The sequence below is a fragment of the Polypterus senegalus genome, chromosome 6 (genome assembly GCF_016835505.1).
Source record: "Polypterus senegalus isolate Bchr_013 chromosome 6, ASM1683550v1, whole genome shotgun sequence".
NCBI classification, from domain to species: domain Eukaryota; kingdom Metazoa; phylum Chordata; class Cladistia; order Polypteriformes; family Polypteridae; genus Polypterus; species Polypterus senegalus.
Window position 1 is genome coordinate 109,934,302 of NC_053159.1, and position 23,756 is coordinate 109,958,057.

The window sequence follows — 23,756 nt, forward strand, 5'->3', positions numbered from 1 at the left end:
AAAATTATTAGGCCCCCTTATGAAATTAGGCAACATTCCTGATTCCAATATGAAAATGACCATTAACAACAAATGTTTGTTTTTTAAAGCGTATCTGTGTCCAAAATAACAAGGTCCACTAATTGTAGTTTGGATATTTTATTGATACACTGAGTGGAAACAAGAAAGGGCAAAAATGAGACATCCAAAATTATTAGCCCCATGCCCATTAATAGTCAATACTGTACCCTTTTTGAACCACAACTGACAACAATCTATTAGAGTAGGTCTTTACTAGATTAGCACAGGTCTCCCGAGGGATTTTGCAAATTGTTCTAGCTGGTCCAAATTGCGTGGTTTCCAAGCATGGACATTCACTTTGAGCACTCGCCACAGATTCTCAATGGGATTGAGGTCTGGGCTCTGTACGGGCCACTCCAAGATCTTGGTTTTGGTATCCTTGAAAAACTGTTGAACTAATTTTGATGTATGCTTTGGGTCATTGTCTTGTTGGAAGACCCAGCGACAACCTAAGCCTAGACTACGAGCAGATTTCTGCATATTCTCCCTCAGAATGTCAACATAATTTTCTTTTTTCATGATGCCATGCACCCAAACAAGGCTCCCTGTGCCTGAGGCTGCAAAACAGCCCCACAGCATGATGCTCCCACCACCATGTTTAACTGTGGCAACTGTGTTCCTAGGGTTGAAGGCCTCTCCCTTTCTTCGTCAAACATAAGCAACATCCATGTGCCCAAAAAGTTCCAGTTTAGTCTCATCAGACCAAAGCAAAGACTTCCAAAAATCATCTTTACATTTCAAATGTTCACGGGCAAACCTCAGTCGGGCTGTGATGTGCCGCTCTTTAAGTAAAGGGGTTCTTCTGGGACAATGGCCGTGAAGCCCACCACGGTGAAGAGCCCTCACAACTGTGTTCCTTGAAACATCAACTCCAGAAGAGGCCAGGTCAGCAACAATCATCTTGGCAGATGTCCGGGGTTCTTTGCTAACATCTCTGACTATTTTTCTCTCCAGAGTTCTTGAAATGTTGAGCTTACGGCCACGGCCAGGTTTGTTTCTAACAGAATTTGTCTCCTTGTACTTGGCAATGATGCAACGTACAGCAGTTCTAGACACTGTGAATCGCTTGGAAATGGCAGTGTAGCCTTGCCCCTTATCATGAGCCTCTACTATCTTCTTTCTGAGCTCCAGACTGATTTCCTTTGTCTTTGGCATGGTCAGTAACAGTAGTCCCTCTTGTGTTCAAGTGCCCTGTTCCTTGGGAGTCTTTTTATGCTGATTGAGTGTTGTTAGGAAGCCAATTGACTGCAGGTGTTGTTAGGAAGCCAGTTGATTGCACAGGTGTGGTTTCAAAGCTGATTGGTTAATTATTGTAGGTGTGTTTTGAAAGCAAACATTAACATGGGGCTAATATTTTTGACCACCCCATTTTTTACTATATTTGATATAAAGCAAGACTAAAAATATATTTTATATTACAAAATGTATCAAAAGCTAGTAAATAGCACTGGTGGATGTTTGATTATATCAAGTTTAATCAATGTTGCAAACTTTGGGAAGAAGTTTAGGAAAATGTTCCATGATTCCAGGGGGGCTAATAATTTTGGCCTCAACTGTACATGTTATGAAAGTATATTACTCTGCAAGGTTTATGATGAACAGTCAAGTCTTTCAGAGCAGTGGTCAGAATAATGTAATAGTGCTATTAATGATAGATAGTGAATGATAAGTCAAGTACACATCTTTGAGTAGGTCCAATCCAATGAAATACAGATAGTCACTGAATTGCTTGCAGAATACTTCATTTTTAGAAGACAGGAAACAAGGGTCAGTGTTTTCATTATGATAGAGTTATGATTTCAAAACAGTTCTGAAGAATGAAAGGAAAAAAAAAAACAATATATATTTATAGCAATATAGAACATTAAAACGGTGATTTGCATTATCCAACTAACATGAATCTTGATGCTACTCTCCAGCACCATGATGAGCAAGAATGCATCAAAATACATGTACAATGTTTCAATAAGTGACTTGTTCCATTAACAGCAAGCAATGTTTTAACACATTTTTGAAGATAAACCCTACCTCTCTTCAGGATCAGGGTTTAACACCCAAAGTCAGTTTTATATGCATTCACATGTATTAACAAATATATTAAAATTTCTGTATTCTTGAAAATATGCATCAAACTATGTACATCTGAAAGGCATGAATAAGACTTTGTAAAAATTATTTTAGTGGAGTATGTTAGAATGTAATGGAAAAAGCTTATACTTCTTAAATATTACATGGAAGTCATATGGATATGTTTACTTTACTTTGGTTTTTCAATTATAGGTTGGTCAGAACTTCATTCCTTCCTCTGTGCCCACCACTTTTGCTCCATCTCCGACACCAGCAGTGATTAGCAGTGGCCTAAATGACTTGTTTGAACTCTCTACTGGAATGGGTATCGCTGCTGGAGGTTATATTGCTCCCAAAGCTGTATGTATTCCAAAAATAATAAAATGCCATTTATTGTTATTATGATATTTATTCCACTCCATTCAAACTAGTGTGACTAAACAAGGGAGATCTATAAATTTCACATTGTTCTGAAATAAAAATTAATGATAAAACATTTAAGAAATATGATTTGTTTTAATCTAGAAATTAGCTGTTTATTACTAGACATCCTTTTAAACAGAAAATAGTTTTAAAAAAAGGATGAAAAGAATTGTGATAATCCACTAATTATCCTGATCAATTACAATATTTTACATAGAAAATATGGCTTTACTTAGTCTTTCTTTTCTGTCTCAGGTTTGGCTGCCAGCTGTAAAAGCTAAAGGCTTGGAGATAGCAGGCACATTTTCTCGAAGACAAGGGCATATGTACATGGATATGAACTTTACAAATAAAGCCCTGCAACATATGACAGACTTTGCCATTCAGTTCAATAAGAACAGGTAATTACCATTAAAATAGTTTAATACAGCACAGTTTTAATATGTACCTGCATCTATGTATTTCTCAGTTTTGGAAAGCACTGGGATACAGTTAAAGTTCACTAAATCCTCACTAGGGTGTTGTACCACGTTAGCCATTATGGATGTAATGAGAAGTCAAGAAAAATGACACCTTTTATTGGCTAACTAGAAAGATTACAATATGAAAGCTTTCCAGGCATCTCGGGCCCCTTCTTCAGCCAAGATGTAATATTATAACATTTAAAGATTAAGTTGCATCGAAAGCTTGCATATTGTAATCTTTTAGATAGCCAATAAGATAGGGTATTCATTTTATTTGGATACAGATGCCTTTACTCCAATTGATTTATATATTAAAAAAAGCAATACTGAATTTGCTTGCTGATTTAACTGTTTGCAAGAGTGTCACATTGGTTTTGCTCTGAGCCACCATATTGCACTATTGTGTAAACTGTTGTAAAAAAGGGGGCGAAGCCCCAAAGTAACTCAGTGGTTCAGAATTTTGGGACAGAGCATAGTCAGTGACCAGCCTATTCAACTGGCCGAATGCAGCCCAGAAGCAATCCCATGGTCCTGCCAGAAACAGAGGAAAACAAGAAAAACACATTTCATGAGCCTTCAGAAATTCCTACTGTACTACAGCCAGTGAATGCAACACTCTATATAGCTGAGCAGCAATCAGCCCACAATGCAGTGTGTAATCATGTGTCTAGAGGTGGCCTAGGTCAGATATGACCACAATGTTTATTTTTTGTTTTTATGCACTTTTTGTTGTGCCTGCATAAGATATGATCAAATTTAAAAAGGAAACAGTAAATAAACATTTTTGTTTTTAATACACTCATTTGCATTGATTTAAAGTTTATTAAATGCTGCTTACCGGCCATTGAAAATGTCTGGTCCAGCTAAATTTTTTGGTTTCAAAATCTGGCCCAGCTGAATTTGTAATTGAATGGCCCTGGTCTATGGTTTAAGGTTTCTTTATTTAGTCATGTTTACACAAGAAAACATGAAATTTGCCTTCTCAGTTGCATCTAATAACAGACAGAATGAGATAAAACAAATAGAAAAAAGAAAGGTTAAGGTAAAGCAGTTAGATAATGCATATTTACACCAAAAAAAATAAGGCGGTTGTAAAAATTTTGCCAGAGAATGATCCAGTGGTGTGGATTTATATAACGAACATTTTATTGTCGTATGCAGAGCAGGTTAGAGATTATGAAAGTACTAAAATTCGAAAGTCTCAAAAAACTGATAGTAAAGATCGCATTAGTGATAACAAACGGAAAGTATTACTCTGTGAAATAATGGAACAGCGTAAAGAGATCGATTATATGGACATAGGTGATATGACAGAAGTATGTAGATATTATTCGGCTTAAAACTTAAAGTCGGAGACATGTAGATTGTCTAATTCATGTTGCCATCAGGGAAAAGTAGTGTTTCTTCACAATGAAGGGCTGAATCCACAAAAATAAAGATTTGTTGTTTGGAGAAAGTGAAATCCATATACATAAGCAGCAGAGAAGCAAAATTATCTCCGAGAAAATCTTGTTCCAAGATTTCCTTTTATAATAGAGAGATATATAACACACACACAGATTTTGAGCTTTATATATTAGATATCATTCCTTTTGTGATCATGTCTTACCTAATTCAAGACTAAGATGTTCACTATCTTCATTTTTGTCTCTGGTTGTTTATCCAGTGCTTCCTTTTTTATTTTCAAACAGCTGGGCTGACATGGCCACAGTGAACCATCTCACTCAGCATGTTGTGGAACTTTAATGTCTTATTAAGCCAGTTTAAATTCTGTTGTGTTTGCAGCTTTGAATTTTTTATTTTTTGCTTTCAGACTGCTCATTTTCAAAGCAATCATTTCACATTTACAGATATATAGTTGTCACTTGTATAGTTCCTGCATGCTTCCCAGTTTAAGGCTATAATGGGACAGTTTAGTGCATTTGTTTTTTGCTAAGAGGTAATATTTTCTTCATTATGCAAATGATCGATCATTTTAAGTAAAGCATATTCCAGACCATAATTCTAATTTGTTCTCTTTATTTCTCCATCTTAAACTATAGTATGAACTAAAAGGAAACTCAAAACTGACAAATCAATAGAATGGGGCATACTGCCTTAAAGAGTCTTTGCTACTCATTAGAAAAAAATCAGCCATTTAACAAGTACTTATTAGAGCACAGTTCATATAAAATAAAACAGGAAACACATGAAGAAAAACTGGGGGAGATGCTCAGTGTAGTAATGGAGTGTAGCTCAAATGAAAAGAAACTGCAACTGACAAAATCAGCTGTTTGCTGAAAGTTACGTCATTGTGGGTGAGTGGGGAGCAAAAGAGACAAAGAACACAGCACCAAATTCTTTCAGTATTAAACTTTAAAACGCTATGCACACAGAAACTAAAGCAACAAATTCCATCCTTCAGCTTTATAATCAGTTTGATCCTGTTGTTTAAAATGTGACCGTACATGCTGTTCAGATTCTAATTATACATACAGTGCAAATGTCACATCAACTGCAAATAAATCACATTTAAATAAATATTGACATTTCCTGCACAGATTTTGTTTTTACAAGTGTATTCATAAACTTTTTAAAATGAGCAATGCAGAATAATAGGTCAGCTGCATGGATGCATTGTAGCCTGCTGCGTTGTAATGCATAGATGTTATGCCTATGTTGTCCTTTTTTTTTTTTTTGAGGGAACGGTTACTGAACCGGTACAATTGATGCTTAAGCACATGACAGGCCATTTATAAATCGATCGCTATTTGCATCTGAAAAACTAAAAACTAGCCAATAATGATATAATACAATACAGTTTATTTTTGTATAGCCCAAAATCACACAAGGAGTGCCAAAATGTGCTTTGACAGACCCCCAGCCTTGACTCACTAAGAAGACAATTAAAAACTCCCAAAAAAAAACCCTTGTAGGGGGAAAAAAATAATGGAAGAAACCTTGGGAAAGAGAGAGACCCCTTTTCAAGTAGGTTGGGTGTTCAGTGGATGTCAAAAAGGGTGTAAATGCAATACAATACTCAGGACACAGTAATCCTTAATACAATTGTGCAATAGGAATATTACAAGTACAGAGCAAAGTGCAAGAGTAGATGATACTGTACCACATAACAAGATTCAGATTTGTTTAGAGTCCTGGACACCTAGGCCATCAAGCTGCATCCCCCTACTGGCCATTCCACAGCCGAGTCAGTGCTGGGCCAACCAATCTGATGAAAGGACCCTTCTACCCAACAATTCCAGTGCTCCTCTGTCAGAGATGACCTTTCGTTAGGCAGGCAGACAACTTGGCAGTAGTGCAGTGGCGTTGAGACGAGAAACTGAATAGGTGAAGTTTAATAACAAATTATAACTATCATACTACTTATGTTTTAGAGCTAATGACTAACAACAGAGATGCAGTATGCAGTGTTAATCAGCAGCTTTACTCTGGGTATGCTGAAGTGAAGTAGTGAGTCTTCAGCTGGGATTTGAAAGCTGAGACTGAAGGGGCACCTCTTACTGTAGCAGGCAGACCATTCTACAGTTTAGGGGCCCTGTAACTAAAAGCTTGACCTCCCACTGTTATTTTATTAATGCTTGGAATCATAAGCAGACTGGCATCTTATTGTGTGTTCTAGTTTGTAAGTAATAATAAATTCAGATAAGTAAGCTAGACCTTGGCCATTTAAGGCTCTATATGTTAAAAGTAGGATTTTGAAATCTGCCCTAAACTTAACTGGGAGTCTGTGTAAGGATTTAAGAACTAAGTTATGTGTTTGTATTTTCTTGTTCTTGTAGTAATTCTTGCAGCAGCATATTGGATTAACTAGAAGCTGTATAAAGAAAGATTTGAGCATCCAGTGAACACAGCACTGCAGTAGTCAATCCTACTAGAAATAAACACATAAATTCATTTCTCAGTATCCTGCATAAATAGAAAATACATTAATTTTTAAGTTGGAAGAAACATGATTTTGACAATTTTGTAATGTGCGCTTTAAATGACATACTAGAGTCAAAGATAACGCATAGATTGCAAGCTGATTCAGTATAATTAATGGTGATTCCAACTGAGTTAAATAATGTCAAATGATGTAATGTGTATAATGATGGAGTACTGTCGGCACATTTCTTTAATTACTGGAATCAATTGTAATAACTAACAACTAAACCAGGCAAGGATTTTGGCTGTGAGCCTAAGTCATTTTCCAGCCTGTGTAGTAAAATAGAATTGGTCAATGGTGTCAAACGCTGTGCTTAAGTATAAGAACATAATTACAGTGAACTGTGCTTCATTAGAGGATATCAGAATGTTCTTTACAACACATGTTAGTGCCATTTATGTACCTATGACCAGTGTGGAAGCCAGACTGGAATTTCTCAAACAAATTGGGAAGCGTAAATTGTGACTGAAGCCGATTGGCAACTACTTTTTTCAAGAATTTTAGAGATAAAGGATACATTTGAAATGGGTCTGTAATTAAGTATGTGTGGATCTAGGTTTGACATTTTAAGTAATGGTTTGATGACTGACGATATAATGAACCATTAATAATGTTAAGAACAGTGCTGCAAGAACATCCATTGCACCTCTTACTAGTTTTGCTTGCACTGGATCTAGGGAACAAGTAGTCCCCCTCCATCAGTAAAATACATGAGCAGAAGCAGTTTAAAAAAATGGAGAATATTAAGAAACTTAACATTACAGTTATTGCCAAGGCTAAATAAAAATTAAGAATCTAAGGAATAGGAAACTGTTATGATCAGAATATATGTAGATAACCAAGAAGGTGACAGAAACCAGCAATTTTCCAAGTTGTGTGTTTATAAGAGTGCCTTGTTGTTTTCAACTCTGTGGTCGAATGTTTACTCCAGTTCTTCAAATTATAAAGTGCAAACTATTACACTAACATTAATACTTTGTGGCATTGTGTTTGCCCCCACAGGAATTGAGAGGATTATTGGATATCTTCGACATTGGAATCTTTTTTCAGTGTTCAGTCTGTATTAGTTTAATAATTTATACTGAAAACAGCATGTTAACAACCTCATGGATACACATAATGCAATCTCATAATATAATGTACATGTATCCCATAGAATGCTGAACCCAGATTTTAATTTATTCAAATAAATTCATAATTTTCATAAGTAATATTCAAATCTTAATTATTGGTTCAGATATCATCTCTACTATGAAGTGAAACAAAGTCTCGCACCTGATAATCCAGCTAATAACTCAAGCCTATGTAGTAGAATAGGTTTGGTTCTGAGAACTTTTTAATAAGAACAAATAGTTACCTGAAATTATTTTATCAGTTAAAAGATATTTTGTATTGTAAAAAAAGAGAAAAGGTGATGGATGGGGATGACCTTACTAATTATAGTTATATTAACATGTACCTGTATGACATGTGGGCGGCACGGTGGCACAGTGGGTAGCGCTGCTGCCTCGCAGTTAGACCCGGGTTCACTTCCCGGGGTCCTTCCTGCGTGGAGTTTGCATGTTCTCCCCGTATCTGTATGGGTTTCCTCCGGGTGCTCCGGTTTCCTCTCACAGTCCAAATACATGCAGTTTAGGTGCATTGGCGATTCTAAATTGTCCCTAGTGTGTGTGCACGTGCATGCCCTGTGGCGGGCTGGTGCCCTGCCCGGGGTTTGTTTCCTGCCTTGTGCCCTGTGTTGGCTGGGATTGGCTCCAGCAGACCCCGTGACCCTGCAGTTAGGATATGGTGAGTTGGATAATGGATGGATGTATGTATGTAATTTTTTTTATTGATTTTATACAGTGATTGAGAGACGGTTCAAGCAAATATACAATCAATTCTATCATCCAGACATTTTAATATTAGATTATAGCAGCTGTTCAAATTGGGTAGGATTGGGTTTGCTACTCCTCTCAGAGTGCCCAATGTGAAATGGTCAATCTTATATACTGAGATATCAAAAGGGATGAAACAATGGCCCAGTCTGTTTATTTTATGACATTATTAATTCTTTAAAAGATTCTGAAAAGATTTGATAGAGAAACTTATTTTTTGCCTACTGTGGGGTAAAATAGGATATTCTTTTTCATTGAGCTGTGAAGGTGGGTTACAATTCTTCCAGTTGTATAAGATAGGACAAACAAGCGATTTAGCATATAATGTCACAATTGATTTTTGTAACATAATATTATTCTGTCTGGTGTTAATCCAAATAAAGGAGCATTTGCTGCAATTGTAAAACAAAAACTGACAAAAGAGGAAAACTTTTTTTTTTCAATGTGATCTGAATATAAGATACAGGTAGTCCCCAGATTACGGACATCCGACCTACGATTTACAAACGAGGCCACAGCTGCGACGCTTGCGCCTCAGTAACTGCCGCTCCGTCATCTTCGGGCTGGGGATGCTGCAAGTGGTGGCTGGAGGGGGGCGATTTCGCTGCTCACGTGGTGTGGTGTCCCTCTGGCGGCTCCCGCCGGCAAGCGGTGACCTGTGGTCCATAGTCACCGGGGCCACAGCTATCGCTTATGTGCAGGATGATGGTTCATTGACCGCCCACTACGGCACCGCAGCTACTGCTCCTGACTGGACGCAGGCTGAATGGAGTGGAGGGGGGCGTTTCACTCCCCGCCCAGCACACACGGCTGGTAATGCTGCAACCGCTGACCCGGTTGTGGCTGAATGGAGACCATTGAGGGTGAACGGGGTGGCGGGGGTAGCTTTGTAATGTTCCTCGGATGGCTGCCTGTTGAATTGGGGTTGGGCGATTCACTACCCGCCTTTGGCGGCACCATATTCGTTCTCGGTGGGCGGACGCTGCAGGCAGCATACTGTAGTGGAGGTGACTGTGTGGTGGGCGAGTGATGAACCGCCCCTCGATGCCCCCATTCATTCTCAATAGCAAGCCTGCTTGTACTTTTGCATAGCAGGAAGTTGTCTCTTGTCAGTACATCAGACGTGTTGACAACGGGTGCCTTCCTGCTGTAATAGCGTGTACAGTGCTGTGCAGAAGAGCTCATCTTAACCTTTTGTCTTCACCCTTCAAGAATGTCTCTAAAACACAAATCTGATGTAAGTGCTGGTGATATAGTGATGAAGAGAAAAACCATCACCATTAAAAAATAAAGTAGAAATAATAAAAAGGTCAGAGAGAGGTTAAACTCCATCATTTATTAGCAGAGCACTTGGTTACAGTCAGTCAATAATAGCATTTATTAAAATAATGTACCTGTTCCGACTTACATACAAATTCAACTTAAGTACAAACCTACAGTCCCTATCTCATACGTAACCCGGGGGCTGCCTGTATTTCCAAAACATACTCAGTAATTCATGGTGTGATTGTGTCTGTGCATATAGAAAACCATGAATAAAGTAATGAATACATTAAAGAAGCAATGTAGTTATAGAATCTTCATGAAGTGGTTGTTTTTAAACAGTAACTTCACAAAGAAAAAAATACAATAACATGCCACTCATTTTCTCAGTTTTATTTACTTTAATGTAATTACATATTTAGGATAATTTTAGTCCCTGGAAAATGTCAAAGCATTAAGCTTTGTTATTAGATTTTAAGAGCTCTAGTTGAATTAATGCATATTAATATGCATGAAATAAATAAATGATGCCTAGATCTGCAGAGGCAAAACTGATGTTCATTTCAGAGTTATAGATGGTTTTTAATATAATCTGTAATGCTTTCTTTCAGCTTTGGTGTCATCCCTACCACTCCTCTTCCAATTCACACTCCTTTAATGCCCAACCAGAGCATTGAGGTTTCTCTTCCTCTCAACACTATAGGACCTGTAATGAAGATGGACCCACTCAACAATCTTCAGGTTATTTTCTTTTTGCTAGCTGTTTATCAATGTAAAGTTTGGAAAATATATTTTCCTCTGCTCATTATTAGACTAAAATTAATGGTACTTTTTAACTTGTTAGATGTTTAGTCACAATAATTTTTATTCCACATAAATTTCAGAAGTGTTTTTTTTTTTGGTCTTGATAATCTTACTCTCATTGATCTGACCAATGTCTAATACAAAATTACTCACAATCTCTACCTACGTAATGCTTATATATGTGAAGTCATAGACAGCTTATGATATTTCTGCAACATTGGTAGCAATTTAAATGCATACGGATGTGTAAATCTGGCAGCATTAACCAGTGGGATCTTCATTGGTTGGACTATGGAATCTGTCGACCATTACAGCTTCTAATGGAGCATTTGTGGTGGTTGTAATTGATTTATACATAGTTTGAATAATGTGCATCATACACAGGGTTTACAATTTTTACATCAGGATAAAACTCATTTTTATAGACTTATGTCATACTTATGTACTTCCATATACAATATATTCTCCAATAAAATATCCAACAGTTGTTAAAATATTTTATAATATACTTATTGTTACAGTATTTCTTTCTATGTAACAAAAATTGAGTACTATGTAGCAAGTTTTGCTGATTATTTTAATGGGTTTGTCATTATTTTTATTTATGGGAAAAAACTATCCTGGGAATAAAGTCGGAGTTTGTCCCTGCAATTTTGCTGACATCATATTGGAAATAATATTTCTCACATTATATTTTTTATTTCAATTTTTCAGGTTGCAGTGAAAAATAACATAGATGTGTTCTACTTTAGCTGTCTTATTCCTCTCAATATATTTTTTGTTGAGGATGGTAAAATGGGTGAGTGTAAAAGTCATTTATTTCATTCTGTGTTTTAGAAGATTGGACTTGCCTTATTCTTTTCCTTATAATACAGCCCCCTGCCCTTAAACCAAACATATCCTGATACAACTTTTCCTGTTCTCAAAGCATTTAATCAATTTCTGAATTATATTGTTATGTTTTGGATTTTACCCTGGGTGGGTCTGATAATTTAGTACTTTTCTACACATGAAGTACACATTCAGATACACTCTTTGGACATTTGAGAAGTGTTGGGTATTTTATCATTAAAATGGCAAGTATTGTACTTCATGAAGGTGTGAGCTCAGTTTTTGCAGTACTAAACAGGTTGCCCAAATGATCCTACTTTAGTTGTATCTGTTCCTGCTGAAGCCCCAGTCAGAAATTAAATATTGAAAATTCAGGTACCTATCAGGTTCCTGGACAATGCAAAGCCACTAAATTGTTCAAGGATATTCACAGCCAGTCTCCATCCTCCTCTATTCCAAAGACATACATTAAGATCACACATGATTATTATACATTCATACTGTATATTTAATCATTCACACTTCTTTGCAAACATCTCCTTCAGTAAATTACAAGGCTTGTTATTTTGTAATAATTACTTTTAAAAACAGAACCTTGATTCTAGTTAAGTAAAGGGTAGACTTTTGCTAACAATCCAGCAGAATTATAAATAAAACAAGATTGTTAGTACAGCTAAGTAACTACTTAATTGCTCATTAGTCATTAATTTTTCCACACTCAATTATCCCGAAATGCAGGATGTTAATAGAAAATATTTTTATTTTGAGTTTGTGAAAATTCAACTTTAGATCATAAAACCATAGATTGTCTACCATTAGCATTTTTTTTTTATTATGTTTCCCTTTTGAGAGTTATCAAAGCTCTGGCTTTCCACTTATGTACATATAAGGTATATTATTTATTTTGGAAGGGACAGTAATTGTTTTGTCTTTATTTTGGTAGACCTTTATTCTTTAAAATTAGTGTCCTGCGCTCATTTATGGCTGATCAAGTTGAGGCCATTCGTACATACTGCCGAGAGCTGTAGGAAAACAGCGTAGTAATAATATTCTGGAAACTCCCAAAACCAACTACTAGATGCCACAAAGGCTGTTTGGCTTTTGTTTATCTTGTACTTGTGGCAGCGTTGACTGCCATGCACTCTGCATAGACACAGTGAGAGAAGTAGTTCTGGAGCTGCAGAGGTAACAGTGTTTCAGCTGTCTGCCTTTCTGTACTGATGCTGCAACCAACAAATACCCACAAACTACCAATATGTGAAGAAGAAAATGGTCTTTGTGCTCACAGTGCTGATGTTTTTCAAGCGGCGGCCACATTTTTTGTTTCTGATCTCTGCAGATGGTTCAGTTTTTTCTTCCATCAAGAATGTAGAAATACCTTGTAAATAATTATATATCATTCATTATTATTATTTTACATGGTCATATGTTTTCTGATTCTTGGAGGGCCCTTTAAAATTTGTTTTGATTGGTGCTGCTGCATGTGTTTAATTCTTATACATTTGGCCCACAATGCCATCCCTTACATGGACTAGGCATATGGATGCCAAGACTTGAAAACGGAATTGTGCTACTCTGTACCAGCACACCCAACCTACAGAGCCTCAGATGCAATGACCTGTAGAGTTTGTGACCAGCACGTGGCGAATTTGACATACAGCCAAATGTAGCCATAAGTTGGCACATGACTGTACGCTAAGTGAGTTCATGCGCCTTTATATAATATACCGTATGTCTTATTTTAGAGCGTCAAGTATTCCTTGCAACATGGAAGGACATTCCAAATGAAAATGAACTTCAGTACCAGATAAAAGATTGCCACTTGAATGCAGGTGAGTGTTGAGTAAAAAGAACATTTAGTTTGTTTTAAAAGCAAATTATGTACACCAAAAGGACAGCCAGGGTTGGATCAGCTAAATTGATTTAAAAAAAAAAAAATTAGGGTATCTACCATCAGTTCAATGTCTGGTTAAAAAAAAAAAAATTATATTCCACTGCTGAATGGCAGTTTGTTGCTACTTGGAAATACCTGTTTTCACATACAGTATGTATAAAGAAGAAAGTTTGTTTATTTGAAAAAACTTTTTAGGAATTCTCTCATGAAGGAGGTTAATGGTTAGGTTTTATCAAAAAAAATCTTGGTGCTCCTAAGATGCAGAATTCAGTAGTACTTCATAACGTCTGAGCAGTGCAATGTAAACAAGAACAACGTATGTATCTAAGGTATGTTGAGGGTGCTGAGCCTGCATTTACTCTCCTTTTAACTCAAAATCTTTTAGGTTGGTTAGTTACGAATTGTAATTCAGGTGTATATAAAACCTTTTGTATTAAAACCTTAAAACCTCAAGAAATGTGTTTTTCTGTCAATCTCCATAAATAATGCTCAAGAGTGATCTCTTGGAGATTTCTCTTATTAGCTTATAGACTCCTTATTTTGTCCTGCGATCAGCTTTGCATGGCTTGTTCAAGACCTGCAACTGGATATGGCAGACATTTCTATGTATTTGCCCAGATTTGATAACTATAAATATTTTGTATCGATCTACTTTGCAATAAAAGTTTTCCAAGCAGCACTGACACCTACCTATACATTATAGCTTAGGGAGGAATTGTTTAACATTTAAGGAAAGATAATCATTTTATAGTGATATATTTATGAGCACCATTTAAATTGAACATTTTTTTGTTATTGTTTTGCATATTTTTTTACAGTCGTCTAAAATTAGAAGTTCTGGTTTAGTGTTGATTTAATAATGAATGTGTATTAGTATGCTTATAGATACGACTTTGTTTAAATTGTATATCCTCAGCACTTCATTCCCATCTCTTAAAATTTGTGTTTAGTTTTAAACTAAGATATAGTGTTCTTTCTTCATCAATATTTAATTACTTCTTGACTAGAGTGTACTTCAGATGCTTCCATTTGATTATTTTTGTTATTTTCATCTTTAGATTAACACATTAATTTCAGTTTTCTTGGTTTTTTGGTGATATTTGATTTAATTTTTAACTTGTCTCAAAAGACATGAAATTGTTTAAATATTGTCAAAAACCTTCATCAATTTACAATCTACTTTTGTTGGATTCCAGTAAATTTATAATTAATACAATTATACTTACCATTTATAAATGTGCAAAATGATAAGGAATCTGTCTGTAATAAATTACCTTAGTGCTTGAAGTACTGTACATTTGATGATATTTAAATATTTTAATTTTGCAGTATTTAAGGACAGGATTTGATATCCTGAATATGATCATTTCTTTAGGGACCTGTTCAACAAGCATAGAGCAGACTGTTTTGAAACTCTTTTTAGGACAATTATTAAAACTGTGTGTCTTTTTGTTGTTGTTTTTTTTACAGACACTGTTTCAGGTAAACTGCAGAACAACAATATTTACACCATTGCAAAGAGAAATGTAGAAGGCCAAGACATGCTGTATCAGTCCCTGAAACTTACTAATGGCATTTGGATTCTAGCTGAATTGCGTATTCAGCCGGGGAATCCAAACTACACAGTGAGTAGTTGATGTAATCTCTGTTATCTTTGTGGAATGCTGTAGAGGAGTATCTCTTAATAAATAACGTTTTCTACACATTAGTTGCTCAGAAAAATTATTTGGGAACAGTATAAAAAAGAAATTTATTTCTCAACTACTTGACTGTCAAATCTCACTGATCCAGAATTTGTTATAAACTAGCTGAAAGGGTGCCTACTCTATATATCTTATTTGCACATTTCTGTCTTGCTTGTGAATAGAACTTCTTGGCAGCCTTTCAAAATCTTACATTTGATGCACACCTTTTTTCTCTTATTTGAAGAATAATTTTGTGGCATGTGTTAGACTTTCATGATAGTTTGAAATGCAGTGATATACAACTGCTGCCCTAAAAAAAAGGCTTAAAAGCCTATGTATACTTAAGGCAAAGGCCAAGCAAATGGAGTTGTTTTCCCACTTGAAGCATGCAGCATGCACTGTGCAATCTAGTTATATGTTCCAAAACTGTTACGTAGTAAGTTTGGTGGTTTATAAGTTTACACATTTTAAAATGATCACTCTTGCACATTGCACACAAGATAAAAGGGCACAATACATGAATGCTTTGCAGCACTAGGTATTGGTTTTTTAAGTAGATGTTAACTTTGATTTAAATTCTGCCTTGAGCATCAGCGATTCCTCCTGTCTAAGTTAAATGCACACATGTCAGTTTTTGGAAATACAGTATTGTTATATACAGTACTGTTTATAGTTGTCAAGAATGTTTTATTAAAAAAAGAAAGAAAAATATAACCTTTCTTTCCTTCCACAGCTTTCCCTGAAGTGTCGTGCCCCAGAAGTCTCCCAGTATGTCTATCAAGTGTATGATTCAGTACTGAAGAACTGAAGGCCAGCTCTATTAACATTTGCACCTGGAGAAAAGAACCAATTATTTAATGTTGGTTTTTAACCACTGATATAAAGTGAACTGTGAACAGAGCCATAATGAAAGCTCTTAATACTTTGTAACCACTGCATTAGCCACAGTTTATGGTGACTTTACATGTATTCATTCCACTCCTATGTTAGTGCTTCCTTTCCCCTAATTTCATTTTGTAGCTCTAGTTAGAAGAGGTTAAATTGTATTATGACCACAAAAAAAAAACTACTCTTTACGCTTGTGCTTTCCACCATACTTCCATGTACACTTTCTGTTGTGGTTCTTGCACACATTATTGTGTTTTGAAACTGTAATGAATGAAAACTGTTCACAAATCATTTTACTATTGCTGGGTTTAGTTTGTAATTAAGTCCCATGTTACATTAGACAATTAAATATTAATATATCACTACAGAAGTAAATTAAAGCAATTGAAATGGAAGGCTGTCAATGGTTTTGGGTGGGGGGGTATATAGGAGCTAAGCTGCTAGTGCCAACTTCTCCTTTCCAGCTGTTTATCCAGTGCCATTAATAAGTGAGCTTGTATGCTGTTAAACATTTATCATTTGCTTACAATTCTAGTATTTGTTTCTTCTCTTATAGCAGTTTAGACGCCCTACATATGATCTGTACTGTGCAGCTTCATGTCCGCTGGTAATGTCATGACGAATAATATCATTAAAATGGCTTTTGTTGATACTTTGAATGATTTCCCCTCATCAACTAACAGCCTCTGTTTCTACTCAGCCTTATTCCATCCACATATTTATTTGTTTCACTTGGACACTTTCCTTATTTTACATTATCATTATGTTCCCTCAATACAGAATGAATACAAGTTAAGTGGTCAAATTCAGTTTATAATGTTCTTTATGCCAGACCTTGGCTGGTGTTGCACATGACTGCTAAGTGCATGTGATTGGCCCTTTCTGTGAGATCAAGTAAGGATTGCTTCATACATTGCTGTCTGCATTAGTTTTGACACTTTTTCAGTTTGTAGTACGAAGACATCTTTCAGACTCCTGTCTAGATGTTACTGTCATTTATGTGTACTGTATTACACTTTGCAGTGTGCAAAAAATATTTGTATGTTAACCACATCTTGCTTTTTGATATCTTTGTTATTACGCATTGAAGATTGCTGATAAGAACCAGTTTGGTTTTATTGTTTTTGACTTTGTTCATTTTATACTGTAACAGTGTCTCAGAAGCCATTTCATTTGGTTGAGATTAACATTGAAATGTGTGTTAATTCTTATGAATTTGGATGTTCAGTCGTGTATGTAATGTGAATTGTAAATTAATTATGATCCTTTAATAATCTGCACATTAATCAATTGATAAACTGAACCTGTTTGTCTTTTTGAAAGTCCTTATATATATATCCACAAACACTGAGCAGAGAAGGTTTTATGTGGACATACAATACATTTGTAGTATTTTAAGATTGCATTGAAGATCTTTACCACTTGTGAACTGTATCGTACAGTACCTGTTACTCATGTTTATGGTGAAATATAAGTGAAAAAAATGTAAACAGGGCTTTCTAAAGAATATATATCCTTAGAATGTGTGTGAAATATTTTACAGTGATGTCCTGTAACTTAAGGATAAGTAACTACCTGAATGTGCTTTTCAGATTAGCCTAACAGTAGTCCATTTTGAAATGAATTAGTCTGTTTATTCTGCTTAACTAAACCTGACATCTGCTTTGTGTCTTATTAGGTCTGCAGTCAGGGAAAGGTAATAATTTTCTTGCCTATATTACTGAGTCATTCTACAATTTTAAAATGTCCTTTTGCAACACAAAACAAACAACATAATTGCTCCTTTCAAGCATTTCTATTTCTGTGCATCACATGGTTAGACATATTTGCATATCATATAACAAGGTGACATAGTGTTCTTAGGAAAGTATTTGTAGTTTGGCACCTCTGTTAACTGTGCCTGTAACCTGCATGTTAGAAGCACTCTCCTCATTTTAAATATATAGCCCATTAAGGATGATTTGTCTACTATTGCAGACTAAAATATCGCTAAATGCTTGCTTAATCAGCCATTATTTTATTTTGAAACAGCAATCTGTTACTTTCTCCATTATAAAATGCGAATATATTTGTTTGGTACTCACCCTTAATAATTGGCTCCTCTATCTTGCATTTTTGGTTTACATACTGCTTTACAAATGGATGTTCCAGTGTAGCTGTGGTGAGCTATAAACTATGAGTCAAGGTTCTTGACTCTTGACTACTCCCAACATTGAGAGATTATTTGAGCTTACATTTAAAGCTTCTTTATCCTCCAGAAATAGTTTTCTAACTGGTATCCATATTATATTTACCATTATCAATAAATGTATCTTGATTTTATATAAGACTCTTATTCCTTGAACATGAAGTGTCTGAGGATGCTAATTGCAGCCGTTATTTTTATTGATTTTCATAAATTAAACACAAATCAATAAATTGTGATTAATACTACTTTCTGTACATTTATGCGTTATATCAAATTAATCTCAACACCCCTTTCCTGCCCCGCTTTGGTAATGTAAACAGTGCAAAGGAAGTGTATTAAATGAAATATGCTGTACATTCATAAACTCAGTGGTTATTTTATTAAGTATTTTCATACAGTATTGACTAGAACCCCTTTTTACCCACAGAAAAAGGTATGTTGACAAAGTTCCTGCAGATGTTTGGCTACACATACTGATAACTAATTGCTATACCTCTTGTTGATGGTGTACTTTTAGATTGGAGAATGTACTAGCCATCTAAGGAAACTGCAGTTAGATTCTTGTTAGTTGAACTAACTGCTGTAAGTATCCATGGGGAAAAAGAGTAGACTGTGTTAATAAAGTGATGCACTTGACCTGCAACAGTGTTTAGGTGCACAGTGGGGTTTAAATGGCACTTGGCTGGTTTTAACAAACATAATATTTAATAACAAAACATTCACACACATAAAATACCACTGCTAGCCTGTGTCAGTGATTGAAGGAAAGGTAGGTTTGTAAATTAATGCTATCTGTGCTAAATTCTGAACCTTCCATCTACAGTCATATGAAAAAGTTTGGGAACCCATCTTAATTTTTTGGATTTTTGTTTATCATTGGCTGAGCTTTCTAAGTAGCAACTTCCTTTTAATATATGACGTGCCTAATGGAAAAAGTAGTATTTCAGCAGTGACATGAAGTTTATTGGATTAACAAAAAAAATGCAATATCCATCATAACAAAATTAGACAGGTGCATAAATTTGGGCACCCCAACAGAGATATTACTTCAATACCTAGTTAAACCTCCTTTTGCAAATATAACAGCCTCTAGACGCCTTTGATGAGTGTTGTGGATTCTGGATGGAGGTATTTTTGACCATTCTTCCATACAAAATCTCTCCAGTTCAGTTACATTTGATGGCTGCCGAGCATGGATCGCCTGCTTCAGATCATCCCATAGATTTTCGATGATATTCCATTCAGCGGACTGTGACGGTCATTCCAGAATATTGTACTTCTCCCTCTGCATGAATGTCTTTGTAGATTTCGAATTGTGTTTTGAGTCATTGTCTTATTGAAATATCCAATCCCTATGTAACTTCAACTTTGTGACTGATGCTTGAACATTATCCTGAAGAATTTGTCGATATTGGGTTGAATTCATCTGACCCTTGACTTTAACAAGGGCCCCTGTTTCAGAACTAGCCACACAGCATGATTGAACCTCCACTAAATTTGACCGTAGGTAGCAGGTGTTTTTCTTGGACATCGGTGTTCTTCTTCTGCCATGCAAAGCACTTTTTGTTATAACCAGATAACTCAATTTTTGTCTCGTCAGTCCAAAGCACTGTGTTCCAAAATGAATCTGGCTTGTCTAAATGAGCATTTGTATACATCAAGTGACTCTGTTTGTAACGTGAGTGTAGAAAGGGCTTCTTTCTCGTCACCCTGCCATACAGATGTTCTTTGTGCAAATTGCGCTGAATTGTAGAACGATGTACAGATACACCATCTGCAGCAAGATGTTCTTGCAGGTAATCTGTGGGTTGTCTGTAACCATTCTCACAATCCTGTGCATATGCCACTCCTGTATTTTTCTTGGCCTGCCAGACCTGAGGTTTAACAGCAACTGTGCCTTCCACTTCTTGATTACATTCCTTACAATTGAAACAGTTTAAACCTCTGAGATAGCTTTTTGTAGCCTTCCCCTAAACCATGATACTGAACAATCTTTGTTTTCAGATCTTTTGAGAGTTGCTTTGAGGATCCCATGCTGTCACTCTTCAGAGGAGAGTCAAAGGGAAGCACAACTTGCAATTGACCACCTTAAATACCTTTTCTCATGATTGGACACACCTGCTTATGAATTTCAATAGCTTAACAAGCTAATCCAACCAATTTGGTGTTGCAAGTAATCAGTACTGAGCAGTTACATGCACACAAATCAGCAAAATTACAAGGGGACCCACATTTTTGCACAGCCAGTTTTTCACATTTGATTTAATTTCATACAACTAAATACTGCTTCACTAAAAATCTTTTCTCGTAAAACACTCCAATAGTCAGATGTTCATAAGAAATGAAAGACATACCACTGTTATTTTTCTTTTTTCAAAGTAGAGAATTATTATGGTGGCTAAGAGGGGTTCCCAAACTTTTTCATATGATTGCTTGTATTGCAGCTGAAGTCGGTGTCTCTCAGGCCAAGTGTCTTTTTCCTAATCTGCTATCATCTAGTTTTGCTGATTGCGTCCTCACTATAGCCTTATATTTTCATTCTTAGCTGACTAGACTGGCACTCTTTAGCCCGTTAGTGTCATCATCTGATATGTTGTGCATCCGTTACACAATGCAGTTGTAAGGATCTGCTATTGATTATTTTTGGCTGTTCTGTAAGTTGAATCAGTCTGGTCATTGTCTTCTTAACTCCATCATGAACATTGTATTACCTCCAAAATACTACCATTCACTGATTTGTTTTTTTTTTTTTTTTTTTATGTCATTCATTTTCATTGTAGTGGCTGAACGTGACAGAGGAGATATGTTTGTAAAATGATGGAGCTGTTACTTCTGGTATTTACTGTTGTAACAGCCACTTAGGTGATGCATCTAACATACTGACTGGAGAAAACTTAACCTCCTGACCTTAGCAGCCTGCAGAATATATTGAGGTGTAACCATATGACTGGCAATTTAGATGAGCCGTGTAAAGTAGATTTATCATATAAAATAGGTGGTGATTGTGAATGTCAATTTATTTATGTAGCACATTGACCACAGCATTCCTATGTTGTTTTAAAAGTGCTTTACAATGATAGAATAAAAGAAAACAAACAAATAACATAAATATAAATCAAATATATGAACATAAATAAAATACATGATAAATAGAAGTAATGTTATATGTTTGTGCAGACATATATATATATATATATATACACACACACACACACACAGTGGTACCTCGGTATACGGTATGCTTTGGAATAAGTCCAACTTGGTATACGTCCTGTTTAGAGGCGAAATATTTTGCTTGGTATACGAGCTTTGTTTGGAATACGACTCGTGTGCTAGAACAACACGTGTGGTATACCAGGCGCGCGCCTTCAAAAATAAACAGTTTTAACCTGTACAGTAATCCCTCACTATATCGCGCTTTGTCTTTTGCAGCTTCACTCTATCGTGGATTTTATATGAAAGCATAACTAAATATATAACGCGGATTTTTCGCTGCTTCGCGGGTTCTGTGGACAATTTATCTTTTTACTTCCTGTACATGCTTCCTCAGTTGGTTTGCCAAGTTGATTTCATAGAAGGGACACTATTGGCCGATGACTGAGAAGCTAACCAATCAGAGCACGCAGTTAAGGTCTCCTGACTGAGAAGCTAACCAATCAGAGCACGCAGTTAAGTTCCTGCTTGCCGAATGTAGTGTTAACCAGGAAGTCTCGTCTCGCTCATTCAGCATCAACGTGTTTCTCTGTGTAAAGAGTTGTGCTCTTTTGTGTTTATCTTTGTGCATAGTCAAGCCCTTCATTATGGCTCCAAAACGATCTGCTACTGCTTCAGGGGCCATGCCCAAGTGCAAACGGAAGATGTTAACGATTGCCGAAAAGGTAAACGTTTTGGATTTGTTGAAGGCTACGATTCTTTTTATTTAAAAAGTAGGAAAGGAATATAAGATCTACGGCCGCAGTGTCCTTTTAACCAGGGTGCAAAACGAGTTGTAAGTGGATGTAATAAGGCAATAGTCTAGATGGAATCTGCTTTAGGGATTTGGATTGAAGACTGCCAGAAGAAGAACAACGGCAGTGCTACACAATCGCCTGAAGTGGCTCCTTTAAGGGCTGTAACGCTCTCCTTTGTTGTGCTGTAAAATTAAACTCATTGTTATGGGACAAGTCATTTTCATTTATTTCATCTAATTGCTTTTGTATTTATGTATTTTAGTATTAAGCAGTGTTTAAATTATTTTATACAACCCCATCAATGTATAATATGCCAATAACAATTTGATTTTTTTCATGGGAACGAATTAATCATTTTCCCATTATTTCTTATGGGAAAAATTCGTTTGGTATAAGTTCAAGGATCTGGAACGGATTAAGGACGTATACCAAGGTACCACTGTATATAATATATATATATATATATATATATATAAATTTATACACACAAACACACACACACGCAGCAGTGGGTATAGAAAAGAATCACCCCCTTCGAAATACTCCCATTTTTTTGCTTTACAACCTTAAATGAAAACACACAAACCAATATTTTTTCCAGCTTTACTTACTCAATGCAATCTATAACATCTAGGGTGAAAGATCTCACAGCTACAGTTCAGGAGAACTTTGAAAAATGAAAAACAAGAAATACTGAGATAAATAATGGATCACCCCCACACCTAAATAATCTTTGTAAACTCAATCAGGTGTAAGTAACTACCATTTTCATTGCACACCATGGTTACTGGCTTCCACCTGTGATCAACTGTAATCAGTGAAGCATAAAAACAGCTGTTCCTGGAGCATTCATTCCCTTGCTCGCTAGTGCAACTGACAGCAAACAACTGACTATGGGTGGCAATCCTCTTTCAAAAGATCTCAGGGATAGAGTTGTGGACAGACATAAAGCAGGAGATGGATACAAAAAATCTCAAAGGCTTACCAAGGAGTACAGTAAAGTCCATAATAAAGAAGTGGCAAGTGTTTGGTACTACTAGGACCCTCCCTGGATCCGGCTGTCTCTCCAAACTGGATGGAAGAACAAGGAGGAAACTGGTAAGAGAGGCTACCAAGCGGCCAATGGCCACTTTGAAGGAGTTGTAGGATTTTATGGCAAAGAGTGGTTCTGTGCATGTGACAACAATTTCACAAGCTCTCCACAATTGTGGCTTGTTTGAGAGGGTCGCAAGGAAAAAGCCACATTAATGCACCTTGAAGATTCTGATGCCAAGTAGAAAAAGTAGGGTAAGGTCAGATGAGACCAAACGGTACATCTGGCAGAAATCCAATGCAGCTCACCATCCACAACACACCATACCTACAGTAAAGCATGGAGGTGGCAGCATCCTGTTGTGGCGGTGTTTCTCTGCCACAGGGCCTGGGGCTCTTGTTAGG

General features: G+C 36.2%; 1 protein-coding gene across 2 annotated transcripts in view; it reads left to right on the forward strand.

Moving 5' to 3' along the window:
* The window catches only part of ap2b1 (adaptor related protein complex 2 subunit beta 1), a 77,424-nt gene extending 58,799 nt beyond the window's left edge, over positions 1-18,625 (forward strand). For both annotated transcript variants that reach the window (XM_039756755.1, XM_039756756.1), the window contains 7 exons: positions 2,341-2,487; positions 2,806-2,951; positions 10,691-10,820; positions 11,598-11,682; positions 13,460-13,546; positions 15,079-15,233; positions 16,027-18,625. In XM_039756755.1, the coding sequence (XP_039612689.1) occupies positions 2,341-2,487; positions 2,806-2,951; positions 10,691-10,820; positions 11,598-11,682; positions 13,460-13,546; positions 15,079-15,233; positions 16,027-16,101 (825 nt within the window). In that variant the 3' untranslated portion in view covers positions 16,102-18,625. The remainder of the gene's footprint in view (positions 1-2,340; positions 2,488-2,805; positions 2,952-10,690; positions 10,821-11,597; positions 11,683-13,459; positions 13,547-15,078; positions 15,234-16,026) is intronic.
* Positions 18,626-23,756: the final 5,131 nt, after the last annotated feature.